This window comes from Physcomitrium patens, chromosome 19 (genome assembly GCF_059467195.1).
Source record: "Physcomitrium patens ecotype Gransden chromosome 19, ASM5946719v1, whole genome shotgun sequence".
Lineage (NCBI taxonomy): Eukaryota > Viridiplantae > Streptophyta > Bryopsida > Funariales > Funariaceae > Physcomitrium > Physcomitrium patens.
Window position 1 is genome coordinate 14,027,051 of NC_143428.1, and position 17,500 is coordinate 14,044,550.

Sequence of the window (17,500 nt, forward strand, 5' to 3'; positions counted from 1 at the left end):
TCTCTTCTCTCAGGAACTGCACTTGTTTACTCATCAGCTCACTGGATAAATCCCGACCAGAGGTATCGTAGCTGAGCTCATGCATTTGACATATACGTGTGCTCCATGTCCGAAGCGTCCAACTCTGTGTGTCAGAGCCTTTCGGCATCTTTGTTGTACTTCTGCTAAGTGTCGTTATTGCATAGATGGCTTCTTTTAGTTGTTTCGGTTTCTGGAATCAGCCTGGCTGCAGCTCCAGTGCCCACGTCGCTGCTGCGCCCCACAACGAGTAGATTATTCTGCACTCTTGCTTCGCCTAGTCTAGTGGCTGCAAATATTCTCATCTATATAATACTATGCATTTGACCAGGGAAAAAGTTTCTGTTTTGATCACTGGGATGTAGCAGTGGCTACAAGACCTTGGGATGGAAAATAAGGTTCAATTGCCAAGACATGGGCTTTTGGAACATGTTTTTTGAGTTCCCCAAGTTTAGACTCTTGTTGTAAGTGTCTTCAACACCTGTCAGATACACTTTCTGTGTTGATTTGCATCTTGCCTAATTTGCATCTTATGTTCAAATTGCATTCTGCCATGTCCACCATCATGTTGTGATTGATGTCTTTGTCCAATATTGCATGCTTTGGGTGCTACAATCACAGTATGCAACTGGTTCTTCTGATTCTCTTCAATACAAAATGTATTTTGTAGTTGATTCTAGACTTGGTAACTTTGACTGTTAATTGAATTGATTGTTATTGTATGTAATGAATTTACAAAAGTAGAGTTCAATGGTGGAAGGTTTATTTAATTGTTTATTTATATTCTGTTGGAACATAAAAATAACAAGATTGGTAGCACTTGCATATATCCTTTTTTCAAATAAAGCTAGCCAAATTTAGAATTATCAAAGAAAAGACCATCAAAGAAGTTAAATCAATTATAATCATTGATTATTATTCAGCAAGTAAATTAGACTTGAATGTTACATACAATGTGGTCCATGTTTTAGTCAACCCATTTTATGATTGACTCCATTAAATTTACCAAAGTTACAAAATAATTATTTTTAATTTTATTTTATTTATAAGGAGTACTATATATATATATATATATATATCTGTGTGTGTGTGTGCGTGTGTATTTTTAGTGTCGCATCAAGTAGAAAAAATTACATCATGAGCATAATAAAATATTTAAAAAAAATTATATGTATTATTATGATGCACTAATAAAATTAAGTACTTAAATATTATGGTTTGATTTGTAATTTGTGTGCATGTGTTAACATATCTTTATATATATATATATATATATATATATCAACATTGTATATATCCTATTCATGATTTATTCATGTATATATATATATATATATCAACATTGTATATATCCTATTCATGACTTATTCATGTATATATATATATATATATATACACACATAATAACACATATATATTAAATGTTTTTTAATAACATATAAATAGTGATATTTTTCTAGATGTTTTTATTGTAGAAATTGTCCTAAATTATAGATATCTGAGTATTTGAGGCATATGGATTTATAGGCATTATCAAAATTTAGATTTTATGTAAATCAATTAAATTTTGATAATGATGAAAATTATTTGTTTTCTCAAATCTATTTGCAAGCATTGCATTCTTTGAATCTTTGAGGATGAAAGATGTGGAATAATTTCACTAAAAATATCTAAATTCTATTATTTAATTAGTAAGCAAAAATTTAACTATTATGTTAATTTTCTCCAATGCTTATCTTTTTGCAAATTTTATCTAGATTATATTCATAAAATAGTAACTCAATTTATGACTCAATTTTTAATTATAGTTTAATTTAAAACTATAATTATTATATTGTGATATAATAAAATATTTATACTTACTTGGAGGCATAATTCAACCTGGAACTAAAAATTCAAGCACAATTCTTACCTCCAAGTTTATAGTTTATATTTATAATAATAATAATAATTTTATATATTAAAATAATTGAGCTTGAATTGTGCCTCCAAGTAAGTATAAATAAAAATTTAAAACTATAATTACTATTTTAATGTGATAAGTTATATATATAAATTTAATTATCAAGCTAAAATATTATATTTATATTATATTATATTTAATACATAATAAATATATTTGATAGAAAAAATAACTAATTTATGTTAGAATATATATAATACCAAGTATTATAATATACTAATTGGCAACCAATACATTAGTTTAAAAGAAGTCAACTTGTGAAAATGTTTCATTATTTATTTATGGTGCAATTTATAAAAATAAAATAAGTATTTTTAATTCTAAAATGTCATTGCTAGATAGATTATTTACTCACCATATAATCGATTCTTTTCTAATTCATTCCAGATCTAATAATCTAAAATCTTTCTCAAATTGTCATTTATTAAATTAATTAATTAATTAAAATTTCTATTAATCTAGCATTTAGTGTAGCCTTTAGTGTAAGGCCTAAGTTGGATCTTAATAATTTACTGTATCTAATTTGAAGTTTTGTATTGTTTTCAAACAAAAAATACATTATACATATATAATAACAAAGCTTGGCCAATTAAAAATTCATAGCATGAACTATTCCATACTTATTCGGACAAGTTTAAAATTTTTACTTTTAAAAGTCCATAACATTATATTGAATACATCGAAAGTACTCCAAAATGAAAAAAGTTTTGTGATGTGATTCAATCCACTCCCAAGTCACAGTTTTCCCAATTGTTTTACGTGTATGTTGTACTCTAGTATTTTTTGCAAACATATGACTAAACAAATGTATTGAACGTTGCACAGTTGATAAACTTCACTCCTTAAAAAAAACTGATGTCTTTCTGAATGTCAACAAGAATTCTTCATGAATTAGTTTTTCCTTCTCAAAAACATTATAATCTCGTGGACAATCTCAAGTCGTATTGTATAATAACATCCAACACGTACATAAAGAAATAACCAAAATCAATGAATACTGAAGGCAACATATATAACTGCAAGGAGCTTCCTATACAATGAGGTCTTTCACCAGGTTTTCCAATTCTCAATCCACAACTATTGACCTGCGACACATCATCCATGTTTAGCAAATGCACTGTGTTCTACATAAATCAGGAGTGTCAGTATAGGATTTTACCAAAAAAAGCTTAGATTTACTATTATAACCTCGTAGCAAAACCATTACTGTCGATCTTAGTCCCAGCACCTGTGACTGGTGAATGCCGGCCATTATTAAAACCCAATTTGCAATACTCAAGAAAACTAGATCCAACTCTATTGAAGTAAGCGCTTAAGTGCATATAAAAATATCAGTATTGAGCTAATTGGCAGCAGCAAGCAAAGAAAGAAGGCATACTATTACATCGCTGCACACAATGTTGCTACTGCACAAAATTCTAATGAGCTTTTAACAATATTGGAAGAGTGTAAGTTACCTTCCCCTTAAACTCGAGCAGCTCGTTGTTTGCTTCACCGCGTGCTACAGGTGCAGCCACAGTTACCAGGATTTCACCAGCATTTAAACCTGTACGTACACTCCTGTCAACAGTTTCTCCATTGAATGCACAAGCTTAACCTCATCATACAACCCAGACATCGTCGATTAGAGAAGATTCCTAAACTTAAGAAGGATAATCCATGTCATCGACGTGCAAATTAGGGATATTCTATTTCTCTTAATCAGACAAACGTAAGTGCAACTTAGGAACGTTGTGCAGGATATCCAACTTCTATGGCTGAGTGGACTAAGCCGCCATCTAATTGTAATGCACACGGTGGTACTTGAGCATCCTGAAAGCTTTCACTTCCAGCTTGACTTCCAGTTATAAAGATGAGCAACAGAACTAAGAGCACCGCTTTGTCACGGACGAGTAAGAAGCAGTTTCCAAGTTTTGCTCTCATAGATAACAAACGAAAAAGCCACAGCCATCGTACACCACGTTCCCTACGCCTCTGCATCACTACACATACTGCATGAGTGAGAATAGCACATAAGTTGCCTTTGCAATTGAGAGAAATAAGGCCCGCAATTTGAAACAGTCTGGAGACTTATTCTCGAAGAGATTTGAAGAGAAATGTAGGCACCTCTTGACCAAGTATTTGCCAGCTCCGAAAACAATAAAATGGCTGAACTGCTTGTTATCGATTCAATATGTGTGCTTCATCGGTTTTCCTCAGGCATTTTCTGCAGCAGGGTATCTGCGGGCACCATTTTAACAGTAACGTCTCGTCGACAGTAACTCAAAGACGAGGACAGATCTACATTATGTTTCACCGTGCTCAAGTGAAATTCGAAAGCAAGCTTCAAACTACGTTTCGAATGCGTGCATTTTAGTCACCTTCACATGCAGAAAATTACATTTAAGTATTGGAAGAGAGTGGTGTAGATTGATGAGGTGTCCTTTCTTCTGCGCAATAAAACCCTACAATCAGATGACCAACGCAAGTCCATACAAAAGCCTTCAATACTGGCACAGCGTCTCCCCAACCAACTGTCAGTAACATGAGGACACTAAAACCAAAACCTCGGAAGTCCTCTCTAAACAAACAATCGCAACCTAAAATAATTCAAAAATGAAATTCGAACGCAAATCATCACATAGATGACATCGTGGCAATCACGACCCTAAAATAATGAGCTGGATTTCACTCGTTACCCGTGATCAACACATGGGCGCAACAATGTTTGCAGAAATATGCAAAAAGCTCCGACTGTAGACCATTCGTTGAACCATTTTTGCTCCATTACACGTGGGCAGTGCACTTGGACATGCTTCTCTCCTCTCAAATCAATCATCAATGTCTCTCGTTTATCTTACTGGCCTGCAGCAACCAGCAACAACGCAGGGCAAGAACAACTACGTTCGTGAAATCCGTGCTGCCTCAATGCGTGCAATGCGGTGATAACGCAACCATTTGCAGCTCCCATATGTTCTCCGACAACCACACCAGTATGTAAAAGGTAGGCTACCTCGCCTCGCGGTGCTTCAAATATAGATCTGCACTTGAACAAGTTCCGAACATATTGTATCATCGATTGGAGCGGGGGGTCCTCGTTTCAACATGTGTAGTGATATTTGGGAACAGTTACAGTGGGGAACAATGACAGTATTAGGTTAGGGTTCGGAGTCTCATTACCGTGAGCAGGGGTTTCTACCGTTCGAGAGTGTCTGGCAGGGTCGTGTGTGCCAATCCTACCTTTCGACTTCGGTGTGTGTGTGTGCGCTTGATAATGTCGCGGAGCGAGGTGTCAACGCGTCATCGTTAGCCGTAGAGGAGTTGGCTCGATGGTGCTTACCGCTGCAGCTCGGTGGAAGCCTAGTTTTAGGTTACACACGCATCCTTTAGGCACACGCTTTCGTGGAGGCTGTTTCGACGAACAGCAGCATCTACTGTTAAGTTGGAGAACGAGTTGTACCTCGTTGTCACCTTTATTTCAAAGTTGGCAAGATTGAAAAATATGCGTTGGGCATTATTTTAGCATCAGTATTTCGTCTGCAGGTGATCTAACGTTAGCCTAGTCCTCGAGCCGCACAATCTTGGAGAAAATCGCGGAGTCTGGTTGTATGATCCGTGGGGGTTTTGTGTAGACTTTTCCACGTCTCCGTGATCTGCTGTGACCGGAACCTTGCTTCTCCAAGCTCTAGGGTATGGTCTTGTTTTGATCCCTCGCATGGATTTGATTTTACGATGTTTACGTTGGGGATTAGGTTCCAGTGTGTCAACTCCACCGCCTGAACTCGACGGTCCCTTGCAGTTTGTGTACTCAACCTCAACATCTGTCGTGTTTGCGAAATCCATTTTGTTTGTTCCAGATCTGGCACTTTGAAATCATTGCTTGTTTTTGCGAGCGATCATGGCAGGGCGTTTGGTTTGCTCGTCATATTTTTCATACTTCGTGTTGGAATCGCACTGTAAAAAAAAAAAAAATAAGAAAAAGACTAAAGAATAAAGAAAAAACTTTGTTTATGGTTGAATTCGATCGGGCTACTCGAAAATCACCTTTCAAAGTAATTGGGTGCTGCTTCTGTTCCCTCGTTGCAATTTGCAGATTAAGGGTAGAGGAGGGACATGGGCAAGAGGCAGAAGAAGAAACAGGCGCGAACCAGTAGGAATATCCGACAGGTGCAGCGAGCGAACGCATCCAAGCAAGCTGCTTCATCACCTACATCGATTATGACGCCTTTTCCAATGTCATCGGGAGGGACTAGTGTGGACGATTCCTCTTCTGACTTTCATCTTCTAAACTTCGAGGACACGAGTTGCTGTCAACATGTCGAGAATGGTGTTAATCTAGATAAATTGCGCTCTCAGTTTGCCACAAAACCTCCGATGGAGTGTCATGAGTGCATGTTGGGTAAAACAGATAAAGTAGCAACAGCACCAGTAGCGGAGAAACCTCTGTGGACATGTCTTGCTTGTGGTCAGACTGGATGCGGCTTTCAAATACCGGAAGCTAAGGACGTAGATCAGAACAATAGTGGACCAACTAGTGTCTCTCATTTAGAAACACACGCAAGTCAGTCGAATCACTCCGTGGTCATGCGGTGGAACGAATCTTTAGACTGCCGTTGTCTCGAGTGTAATTTGCAGCTCAAGTACCCAAGTGTTCCTGGACAAGCTTTTGCTGTTGGGGACGAGAGCTCAAATGAAGCAAGTAAACGTGAGTTGTTACTACAGCAAGCAGCAACTTTATTGCATGAAAATAGAACTCGTCATCCGACCTTCTCAAAGGAGAAGGACGCTCAAATGGAGTCCGATCAAGTTGCTAAAGTCGACGAAGGTGATTCTAGGTCATCCAGTAATCATACAATAGAAGTCAAACCAGCTAGGTCGTTCGCTACCAGGTCGGTGATGAAAGGGTTGATGAACTTGGGCAACACTTGCTTTTTCAATTCGGTGATGCAGAACCTCGTTGGTGTGAGGATGCTCCGGGAGCATTTCGGTAAAGAAACAATTGCACAAGAAGGTGTATTGAAATCGTCTCTCAGAAACTTTTTCCAGGAAATGGACTCTAACCCTGTTCAGAAATTAGCTGGGGTCGATGTAGTCGAGAGATCAATCAGGACTTGCTCGTTTGGAATCGGCAATGTGGGTAGCGCTGTAAGTCCGAAAATACTCTTCTCTGAGATTTGTAAGAAAGCTCCAAGGTTTAGGGGTTTTCAACAGCAAGACAGTCATGAACTCTTGCGGTGTTTACTGGATGGATTGCACATGGAGGAAGAAAGCATACGGAAGGCCCAATTCGGTATGGATAAAAAAGTTGAATCAGGCGCTGATTCAAATTCCAAAGACGAGGACGGCAGCCTCGAAAAAGCCCCTAAGAAGCCCGACACATTGGTAGAGTACATGTTTGGCGGGCAGTATTCAAGTACTGTGACTTGTTGCGAGTGTGGTCACTCTTCGGTTGTGTATGAGCCCTTTTTAGACTTGTCTTTGCCAATTCCGTCGAAGCAATCTTTCGGGAAGACTGCGGAGCCTATTGGAGTGCCGAAATTGTTTGCACCTCGAAGTAAAAGAGAGAATCCATCTGGTAATGGAATTCTAAGCTTGAAAGCGGCACAAATTTCACCATTTGTTTCCGGACCAGCTGATGATGTACCTACTGCCATTAAGGATCAGAAAAAAGTGGAAGTACCTCCTCCCATCGTTGGGTTTAATTTGGAGCGAAATATTTCTGCTGGCGATACTGTGGATTCTGAGAACTCGAATGGGAATTATTCGAGATCTGAGGACAAGAGAAATGCTACGATTGTTGGCAAGGATCACGTCGGAAAAGTAGTTCGTCCACCTGCTACTCCCCTTCCCTGTGAATCTTTAGCTGAAGCATTTGTTTCTTGTGGTAAAACCAACAGTACCAATTTATGGAGTGAAAATGTGGACAAGCCTATCAAAGAGACTGCTGTAGAGGGTGGTGGTAAAGTATTAATAGACGCTCAACGAATTGGTTCTGATGCTCCGGAAGCTGCGAGCAGAGCATCTCATGCTAACCAATCAAGAGATGTCGAGGTTAATTCTCAAGAAGAGCCTTCCACTAAGTATGGCGAGGAGGCTGATCAGAACCCTTCTCGAGGGATTATTTCAACGCAGGGTGTTGAGGCCTCCCAAACTGATGAGTCACTTGCTGTCTTCCAGCTGGAAGAAACTGTTGTCCCCTTTGGTCCCCATCTTCCATTTGAAGGCTATGGTTGTGCCGAGGACCAGTGTATGGCCCTGCCTCTCCTCCCGCCTTGTAATCCGTCTTTAGAGGTGGAAATGCAGACCGTCGTTGGCTGCTCTGAAAAACCATTAGCTGGAGATCAATCCAGCATGAATCAAGGATCCACGTTGACCAGCGAGGGCCAGTTGGGGTCTTTTGTTTCTGTCGAAGAAGGAGAAGTCGATGTCGGTATAGGTGGTCTCTTTGATGATATTGATTGCAATTCGCCTTCAAGGAACGACACAGCACCTGAGTCTCAAGTTTTGAATTCCATTGATTTTGGTAGCTTCAATAGTATGGACGCTCTTGTTATTTCTGATGGTAGGTCTGGATCCGTTAGGGATTTTTGTGAAGAAGATATTTATCCCACTATGTCACTTGAAGGCTGTTTGCAGGCCTTCACTAAGACTGAAGTTCTGTCAGGAGAGAATGCCTGGGCTTGTGAGAATTGCACTCGTATTGCGCATGGCCGACAAGAACTTGATCAATTGAGTTTACGTGAAAGAGAACAAGAGACAAATTGTTTAGATAAATTGTCAGAAGCTGAAGAGTGCAGTGTTGAAATCAGACCAATTTCAGACACTGACAATTCTGGTGAAGGAGGGTGGGAGTCGGTGAGTCTTGTACATCGTGAGGGTAGTGTAGAGGATTTGATTGGCTCAACCAATTCCATGAGCATGATAGTAGTATCTACTCAAGAAACAGTCGAGTCCGTAAAAAAAGTAGATCAAAGTGATTGGGGCATGGTTGGAGCTATTTCCAAGGATGAATTTAGTCAATTGGATGTTCAGTTGAATAATGCTGAAATAGTAGATAGAAGAGCTGGGTCAAGTTTAGCGGAGCTCCGTACTGTTGATGGTACTGAAGAACCTCAGCCTTTCAATGCGAAAGAGGATGGAGAAGAACCCCATGTAATAGTGGGAAAGTCGTTTGCAAATGCAGATGAAAGGGATGAAAATATTGCATCAATTATTAGTAAGAGTGCAGTTAGTCCAGCTGACAGGGCTCATAAGCCAGACATAAATGGGAAGGCTTCTGCAAATGCTGCTCTTAAAGCAGTTTCTCGTAGTCCCCAGGAGGAAATCGGTAAGAAGAAATTGGAAAAGGATGTCACGAAGATGGTCAGCGTCAAAAGGGATGCAACTAAAAGGCTCCTGATCAGTAAAGCCCCACTCGTTCTCACAGTGCACTTGAAAAGGTTTGCCCAAGACACATATGGGCGATTGAGCAAGCTGGGTGGACATATTACCTTCCATGAGGAGCTTGACCTGGGTCCATTTATTGACCAAAGGTTGGTACGAGCATTGTATTCTGGTCCTCAAGTTACAGCACTGAGAATCATTATAACTTCTTTTAACCTCGCAGGAAAGTTTTAAAAGAATGCTGATGATGTCCTTTAAATTGGTTGCAGGGATAGCATTAAACAAGATGGTGTGTACCAATTGATTGGTACTGTGGAGCACTCCGGAACAATGCGAGGTGGTCACTATGTCGCGTATGTCAAAGGAGAATCGGAAGACTCCACTGAGGGTAAATCCACATGGTACTACATCAGTGATTCACATGTTCGTAAGACAAGCCTAGACGATGTATTGCAGAGTGAAGCCTATCTACTGTTTTATGAAAGGCGAGCTTTTGACCAAAGAGCATCTACTGTCGATATTAATTGCAGAAGCGCATCTTAATCTTCCAGAGGTGATTGTCATGTGTTGGTCTCCAATTGAGCAAGAGGTCAATACATTTTTTTCCCTCGTTTGGCCAGGATAGATGGTCTTAGATTCCCTTTCAGTTGTTTCGGAAGGAAAGAGTCGAGTTTTGTTGTTCAGCATGTTAAATACTGCGGAGTGTTGATTGCTGTCATTTTTTCCCCTTCTCCTTACATGTCTTGGCATTTGCAAACCTTGTCGAGGTAAGAAGTTCAAGGGTGTGTTCAATATCCTCCTGCTAGAGGTCTGAACTTGTTCTGCAGCTATCTGAGGGTACCAAGTTTCGCTTCCAGTCGAACACAGCGGGTTTCTAGGAGTAAAAAAAACGTATGAGACAGTGTTAGAGGTAAAAGCTAGAAACTAGAACCTGCTTGGTTCTGATATCTACACAGCACGCCTTCTTGGGGTGATTAACAGCTTGTAGGGTGTTACGTATGGAAATTTTAGAGGTGTAGAGCCGTATGTGATTCTTGGATAAAATTTATAAGTTTATTTAACAGTCCTCATTGGCCTTTTTAGACATTTATTAATTCAAGTTTTATTCTTTTGTTTGAGAACGTTTGGATTTGAATGTTGATTGATTTCATGCCCATGTGTTGAAACTTTTCCACAGTAGGTCACAAATCAGAGTTGATAGGAAAGAAATTCAACTATTCATCTCAATTTTTATCGCGAATTTTTGTCCTGTGAGTAGAGTGAAGTATGATGTAATGTGTGGTGTAACATGGGGTGTATACCAACGCACTGTACCACACTGGATGAACACGGGTTTTACCGTCAGCTATTCGTTGGTTTAAAACGAATAATCATGTGAAAGCACCATTTTAATCTGGAAATCGACCAAGTACCCATCTGAAGTGTGGAGAATTTTTTTTTTGGGGGGCAACCAATTTGTTCTTGTAAACCGGACGCAATGTTAAGGTACCAGATTAGCCACGTTAGTACAGTTTTAATGAATAGATTAAGTTGTGGAAAATCAGTTTGATGTCAAGGAAAATGGATCCTTACATGTTACTTTATACATTATTCCAAGTGCTCTAAGTGTAAGGCTTTGTAGGTGTTGATATTGGTAGCATTGCAGTTCTCAGAAATCCAACACCCTCAATTTAATTCTCCACTTTGAAATACAATTTTCTTTAAATATTATATGATTTATTTTTTTCAAAAATCAAATAATGTCTGAACAATTTTATTTATTTATTTTACAATATTTTGAAATAAAAAATCCTTTAAAGGTGTGTATGTAAGTATGTATGTATGTATGTATGTATACATAATGTTTTTCATCTTAGACTATGTTTTAGTTGTTTAAACAGAGCACTAACATTTGTCAATGTATTGAGATATATACAAATCATGAAATCAAAAACAAAATACACATGAATTCCACACCAAAAACTCATGATATGAGCAATTAATTTCTGTCTAATATGTCCTCACATTTGTTAAGTACATGAATAAAAACAGAGTAATAATCTAAACTTGTGTCAGTCATAATAAGTATGTGGGTATAAAGAAGAAAAGGTTTTGAGAACTATGTAGTGTCTGTTGAGATTATGTGTGAGAGAAGAATTCTTCAAAAACAAACTAGAAATGGATATTATGAGAAAAATGGAGCAAAAAAATGCTAATTATTTGCAAACTTCAATATATAGAATTACACCATTATGTTCTTTTAAGCTTAGTTGTGAAGGGAAATTCTCAATAATAATTGCAATAAATAATACTCAACATATTATCATCTACAATGGGTCTAGTATGGGGCCATGCTTCTCTTGTTATATGCTTGTTATCTATTTTCTATATGTAAGTTTGGCTAGGCCTTGATTAAGAGACTTCCTAAAAATAAAAAAGCATTGACTCCATTTTACAAGCTTTATTACAGCCAATGCTCACTATAATACTTTAAGAAAATCTTTGAATCATGAATTGGTTGTGAATTAAATTGAAACATGCAACCAAGAAATAAAATAAAATAGAATATTTGACAAAACATTCAAAAAGGCATCTTATGATTCTCTTTTGGAAAATAGTTGATTCTTGCATTTTTAAAAATCAATGTTGGTTATGGAGATAATGTTAATTGAAAATGCTAATTCTATATCAGATTTAAATATTATTGTTGTGAAGCAATGTACTTTTGTAACATGGTATAAAGGAAATTCCAAGTATTTCTAAAGTAAATCAAATCTATCTCTTTGATAATTCTTTTATTCTCCTATAATATGATTTTTTACCATACACTAAATATTTTGTCTAATTTGACATGTAAAAAATGACAAGTTGTCAAAACAAGCACATAATACTTAATCCCAACTTTGTTGTAATGAGTAACAAGAAAAGAATGGCTCAAACTTCTCATTGCTAGCACCTAATACAAATCACTCAACTTCAATCTTCTTCTTTTCAAACACAAATCTCTTATTCTTAACACTAATGATTACTAACTAAGATGATCCATGTTAGTTATGAAACACTGCTCAAGTGGTCTTTGAGCTTGAAGGAGCATATATAAACTAAATTATCATCATACTAGCTTACAACTTAGAGACAAGCACTTATATTCTTTGCAATTTCTACGAAGTTTCACATCCCTCACAATCACCAAACATATCATATATATATATATATATACATATAAATTCCTTCGTTTAGACATCTTTCATGAAAGCAACTTTTAACTATACAAATAATGTGAAGATTTCATTCTTTAGAAAAGATATATATATATATATATATATATATTTTATTGTTTTGACTTCGTCTTTATGTCTCCATTTGTTTTTAGATTTTTAAATTCATAATTAAAATTTTAAAATATAGTAAATATCTATATATTTTAAAATTTTAAAATTAAAATTATTATTATTATTATTATCATTATTATGATTTCTATATTTTCTACAAAATCTATTCAAGTTCTAATTGTTGTTCAATAATATGCATCTTATAAGTTGATATTAAGTATTTTTTATATATTTTTAAAAAATTAATTAGTGGCTTTAATTAAAATAATATGCAAGAAATGAAACACTACTACTAAAAAAAAACCTTTAAAAAGACATGTTGAAGAAGACAAATTACTAAAAACTATTAAACTTAAAAAGTAATAATTTACAAACCAAATAATCTCATTTTAGTTTGTCAAGTAATCTCATAACATCCTCAATTGCATAGAACAGTGGTAATTTAAAATCAATAATTTCGTAAATAATAGCCACTCAATTTTATACAGACTCAAGTTCTAACACAGTCAAATTCTGACATAATCAAATTTCTTCCTACATACTCAAAGATGCTATATTTCTAGCAATCCGGAATTTCTAGAATCACAATTATGCACTTGTGTTCAGAAATGAAATACCTTCCATACATATTCATAAATCATGCATATCATATGGTTTCAACTTAGTGACTTGTCAAAAACGTACCCAAAATTCCTCATCCGATATTTAAAAGCCATCCCAATTTAGTATTACAAAACAAGTCCATGCACACACAACTGCCGAGTCTGTGCACACACAACGTATTGTGGAATCCTAGACATTACATAATATGAAGGAGCATATAGATCGAATTGTAAACGTAAAAAAATTACATTTTTTTTATTTTTTATTTTTTTTAAATCACTACTTTGACCCAGCAAAAAAAACCCTGCGCATGGTTTGTATACATTTGAAAAAAGAACACAGCACCGTTTCGAAGGCTTTGGAGGGTAACAACTGCTTTCATAGATGTCGTCAGTGTTGTCTCTCGCCGTCAACCAAGCTTACAATACAAATTCTTCAACCGCTTCGTAGAATTATCACAATAACAAGGTCGTAAACTACACATTGTGATGGTCGATACGATTAAGTCATCCCAACATAAGCAATCCAAATTCATAATCGGCAAATCCATCCCCCACAAACCTTCAGATCTGTCGTCGCCCTGGAACGACCCAATAGATGTAAATTTGTCTGAAGAAGGATCGTCATAACCCGCAGGCAACACGACATTCATTGGATCAATAACAGGGCCAATCGTAAGGTTCTTGGCATTTTGGACGGGCATAAGAAAGTGCTTCCGAAGATGTTTTCTCGATCAGATCAGCCAATAATGCTTCTTCCACTTGAATGTCGTGAGAAGATGCTACCAAAGGCAATTCATTGGGAAGTTCAGGTGATTCATTCGAAGGTTTACGCAATGCATTGTTAAATCCAAGCAACAATCCTTCGCACACCTGAAAGTCGTGAGAAGATGCTTCCAAAGGAGGCTCATTGGGCAGTTCAGACCATAATGTTTCGTCCACTTGAGAGTCTTGAGAAGGTCCTTCCAAGGGAGATTCAATAGGCAATTCAGGCCATAATATTTCGTCCATTCGAGGGTCGTGAGGGAATACATCAAAATGCGGCCATTCATTATGCAGTTCAGACCAAAATGAATCGTCCGCTTGAAGGTCGTCCGAAGATGCTTTCAAAGGCAATTGATTGGGCAGTTCAGGCCATAATAATGGCTCGGCCACTTGAAGATCTTGAGAAGGCGCATCAAATAGTACAGCTCGAGCCGGCAATTCGTTCAAGATTTCATCCACGATTTCAAGATCTGACATATTCTTCAGAAGGAAATCAGTCTTCTCTGCGAATCTCTTGGCCTCGCTAACTACAACTTCTTTGGACGGCTTCTGTGAACACTTTCTAAAGTAGCCTTTAGGGTATGAGTAGTAGTGCGGGTCCTTCCCGATATAATACAAAGCTGCATCATACGCTCGCATGGCTTTGTCTCGCGTGTCAAAAGTCCCAACCCAAATTTTCGACTTGGAGTTGGACGGACGAATCTCCACTCTGAACCCTTTCACTCGACCCTTAGGTTCAAGGATACCTTTGAACCTTTTTGATTGCTTTCTGGTATCAGAATTGACTGCTCCAGAGGAACTGCACAGATAGCCAACAATAAAATTGTCAGTTATAATAGTATGTAATGCCCTACGAGGCTAAGAATGATAACTAAGCTCGAGAAAAATAAACTCCAGAGTTGATAATAAAGACCAGCCACTCTTGTAATGCAGCATTTATTGGCAAAGCTTATTTCCCAAGAGTAGAACATAATCACATCCAACGTCTCGCAAGAACTTCACTCTGCTTTATGAAAGTGTCGATGTTCAGCACAATTTGATCATGCTTCAGCACTTCATTGTTCTGCTCAAGTACCTAGTTAGAAGACTGGGAACTAGTCTCCGCTCAATCAGGTGAAGCAGGGTTCCCAATGACCAACTTCGCTTATGGATACAACACGATGGATTGCATTTGTTGCAGCATTTCTAAATCGAATCTGATGTGTGATGTATCAGTAATACTCATGCTTACCTGTTGAAAGGACGGTTAGTCATGATTGAAGGTTGACAGCTCGTAAGCAGGTCGGATGTCACTACCTAAATTTGATTCACAACGGTGAACGAAATAATGCAACACTGCGCGCAGCCCTATCAATCAGAAACAATCTTGTGCGATTGTTGAAACATGGACATTGAAAATAGTTTTATCCTTTTGACTCCCGGAGATGTCCTTGAATTGTCCCAGTATTCTGCCTGAAAAGCCTTGCATGCAAGGAAAAAACACAAAATGACAGTGAGCAAAACGTAAGATTACAAACATCTCTAAAATGATTCTAACTATACTATATGTCAAATGCTTACAAAAAAAAATATTTACCAAATCTTCTCGAATTAATCTCGAGGCGGCTTAAACTAGTTTTGTTGAATAAGCACCGGCTTAACTGATCAAGTTAAAAACCAATTATCGAACTTGGAGCTACAGGATTAAAATACTCGATTGCAATCCACACAATTTCTCCACATTCAAATTTCTCCTTGTACAGAAATGCAAAAACCTATAATCCTCAAAAATCCAAGTCAAGTCCACCCTAGCAAAAGTCTGCCGAAACATGGAACGATGACGAGGAGCCAGACAAAAAAAAAAAAAAAAAAAAAAAACAACACAACACAACACAACACAACAACACATCTAAATCCAAGCGTACGGACCCATTATGTTTCAGTTCCAAATCATCGAGTGAACCGAAGTCTCTCCATGTGTTAACTTACCTCAAAACGCTACGGGGTTACCAGTGCACAGTTCCAAATTCGCTTCGGTCATTCTAGAACTCCACCTCACACAGACACGACCCCCAAACCCCCACCTCCACTCCACTCCGCCTATCTTTACCCTAACGCCCTGCCGCTTCGCATTTCCCTTCAACGGAATTCCTATTCTACGTCCCGCACCACTGAAGCAAATGCAGACCGACTTATAGGAGCAACATGCCTCTACCGACTGACTCAAAGGTCTGAGACCTTCCCCGAAACTCTTCATAACGCGGACAATCTGCACCGAAAAACACGCTTTTTGGCATTGTCCACGTCAACTGCTTCCGTGGCTGAAGTGGTAACAGTCATGGGTCACCGAAGTGATAAACCATAAATACTATGGGCAGTTCATGGGGGGGGGGGGGGGGGGGGGGACAGTAGCAGCGCAGGAGATTAGATTGGGAAAAAAAATATGAGTTCCCTTCTAATTTTAGTGATGACTTATTCAAACCATGAGCAGGGTAGCAGGAAACTAGAATAGAGAATGAATTTTTTTTAGAACTTGAAGCATTGCAATCGACTATCACCGAATGCAAACTCTGTTGATACACCCCAAAGTGAGTGCGTAGCGAGAGATAATTTTGCAGAAATCCTGGGAGCCTCTGAAACCATAGGACCCATTATGTTCCTCGACTCATATATATATATATATATATATATTTAACAAATATTTTTTGTATTATTAATTGATTTATATTGATAAAAACATAATGATAGAAGCTTGAAAGATGGCAGAAATTAAAAATTAGTTTAAATCAGTGTTAATCTTGATTTTTACATTAGTGAAGAAAATATTCTGTCTAAAATAACCACCAAATTTAGAAGAAATAAAATCAAAGAAAATATACCAAAAGAAATAAATATCTCTTGGTCAAGATTCTAAATATTTCTTTAGAAGATTCTCAATTTTGACTTTAGCTTTATAAGTATCTCCCAATTTGGAACTTTGACATCTATCTAATAGATCTTTAGTTTGAACTTTGGTACCATAGATCTTTTTCAATCCAAAGCTTAGAAAATTACTTGACTAGCCTTTAGTCTACACTTTGGCACTATAGACTTTAGTAAATTTGAAATTTGTTAGTTTGGAGTTATCAAAAATTCTTAAAATAATTTGATTAGGATTAAAAAATTATATTTAAGAAGTTTTAAATAAATTAGACTTAAATTAACATAAACTTTAAATAATCTCAATTTAATTAATCTCTACTAAAATAATGAGTTGAATAAATCTGAATTTGAAAAAAATTCTATTAATTACAATTACAAGTTGGATTAAGACAAATCCACTTTGATTAATATAATAAAAAAATAGTAAATAATAATAGTTTTAAATTAGATCTAAAAATAATCAATTTAAATAAAACATAGAATTTCAATAAAATTAAAAAATATATATATTAAAGACATAAGTTGCTTTTATTTAGGTCTGTTGTATACTTATATTATGTTAATACCAGGAACATATA

At 36.9% G+C, this 17,500-nt stretch overlaps 2 protein-coding genes and 1 long non-coding RNA gene across 11 annotated transcripts; 1 reads left to right on the forward strand and 2 right to left on the reverse strand.

Moving 5' to 3' along the window:
- Positions 1-2,841: 2,841 nt before the first annotated feature.
- On the reverse strand, positions 2,842-5,279 carry LOC112295997 (uncharacterized). 5 transcript variants are annotated; one of them, XR_016498532.1, is made up of 5 exons: positions 4,660-4,800; positions 4,342-4,410; positions 4,088-4,201; positions 3,439-3,955; positions 2,842-3,066 (listed from the first exon to the last, which is right to left on the reverse strand). It is a non-coding gene; the product is annotated as an uncharacterized LOC112295997 (long non-coding RNA). The 5 variants fall into 5 exon arrangements; XR_016498530.1 differs by having other exon boundaries at positions 3,439-3,963; positions 4,362-4,410; positions 4,660-4,799; XR_016498531.1 differs by lacking the exon at positions 2,842-3,066 and adding an exon at positions 5,141-5,279 and having other exon boundaries at positions 3,649-3,963; positions 4,660-5,001.
- Positions 4,823-10,464, forward strand: LOC112295996 (ubiquitin carboxyl-terminal hydrolase 2). 4 transcript variants are annotated; one of them, XM_090244622.1, is made up of 3 exons: positions 4,823-4,964; positions 6,054-9,492; positions 9,613-10,464. In XM_090244622.1, the coding sequence occupies exons 2-3, from the start codon at positions 6,074-6,076 to the stop codon at positions 9,884-9,886; spliced, it is 3,693 nt and encodes a 1,230-aa protein (XP_090100748.1). In that variant the 5' UTR covers positions 4,823-4,964; positions 6,054-6,073; the 3' UTR covers positions 9,887-10,464. The 4 variants fall into 4 exon arrangements, with proteins under 4 accessions (XP_090100748.1, XP_024403844.1, XP_090100747.1 ...); XM_024548076.3 differs by lacking the exon at positions 4,823-4,964 and adding an exon at positions 5,081-5,650; XM_090244621.1 differs by lacking the exon at positions 4,823-4,964 and adding an exon at positions 5,481-5,764.
- A 2,892-nt stretch (positions 10,465-13,356) lies between these two features.
- LOC112272684 (uncharacterized) lies at positions 13,357-16,153 on the reverse strand. Of its 2 annotated transcripts, none has more exons than XM_024500690.3 (3): positions 15,990-16,153; positions 15,253-15,473; positions 13,357-14,820 (listed from the first exon to the last, which is right to left on the reverse strand). In XM_024500690.3, the coding sequence occupies exons 2-3, from the start codon at positions 15,273-15,275 to the stop codon at positions 13,914-13,916; spliced, it is 930 nt and encodes a 309-aa protein (XP_024356458.1). In that variant the 5' UTR covers positions 15,276-15,473; positions 15,990-16,153; the 3' UTR covers positions 13,357-13,913. The 2 variants fall into 2 exon arrangements, with proteins under 2 accessions (XP_024356458.1, XP_024356457.1); XM_024500689.3 differs by having other exon boundaries at positions 15,253-15,482.
- Between the last annotated feature and the right edge of the window lie 1,347 nt (positions 16,154-17,500).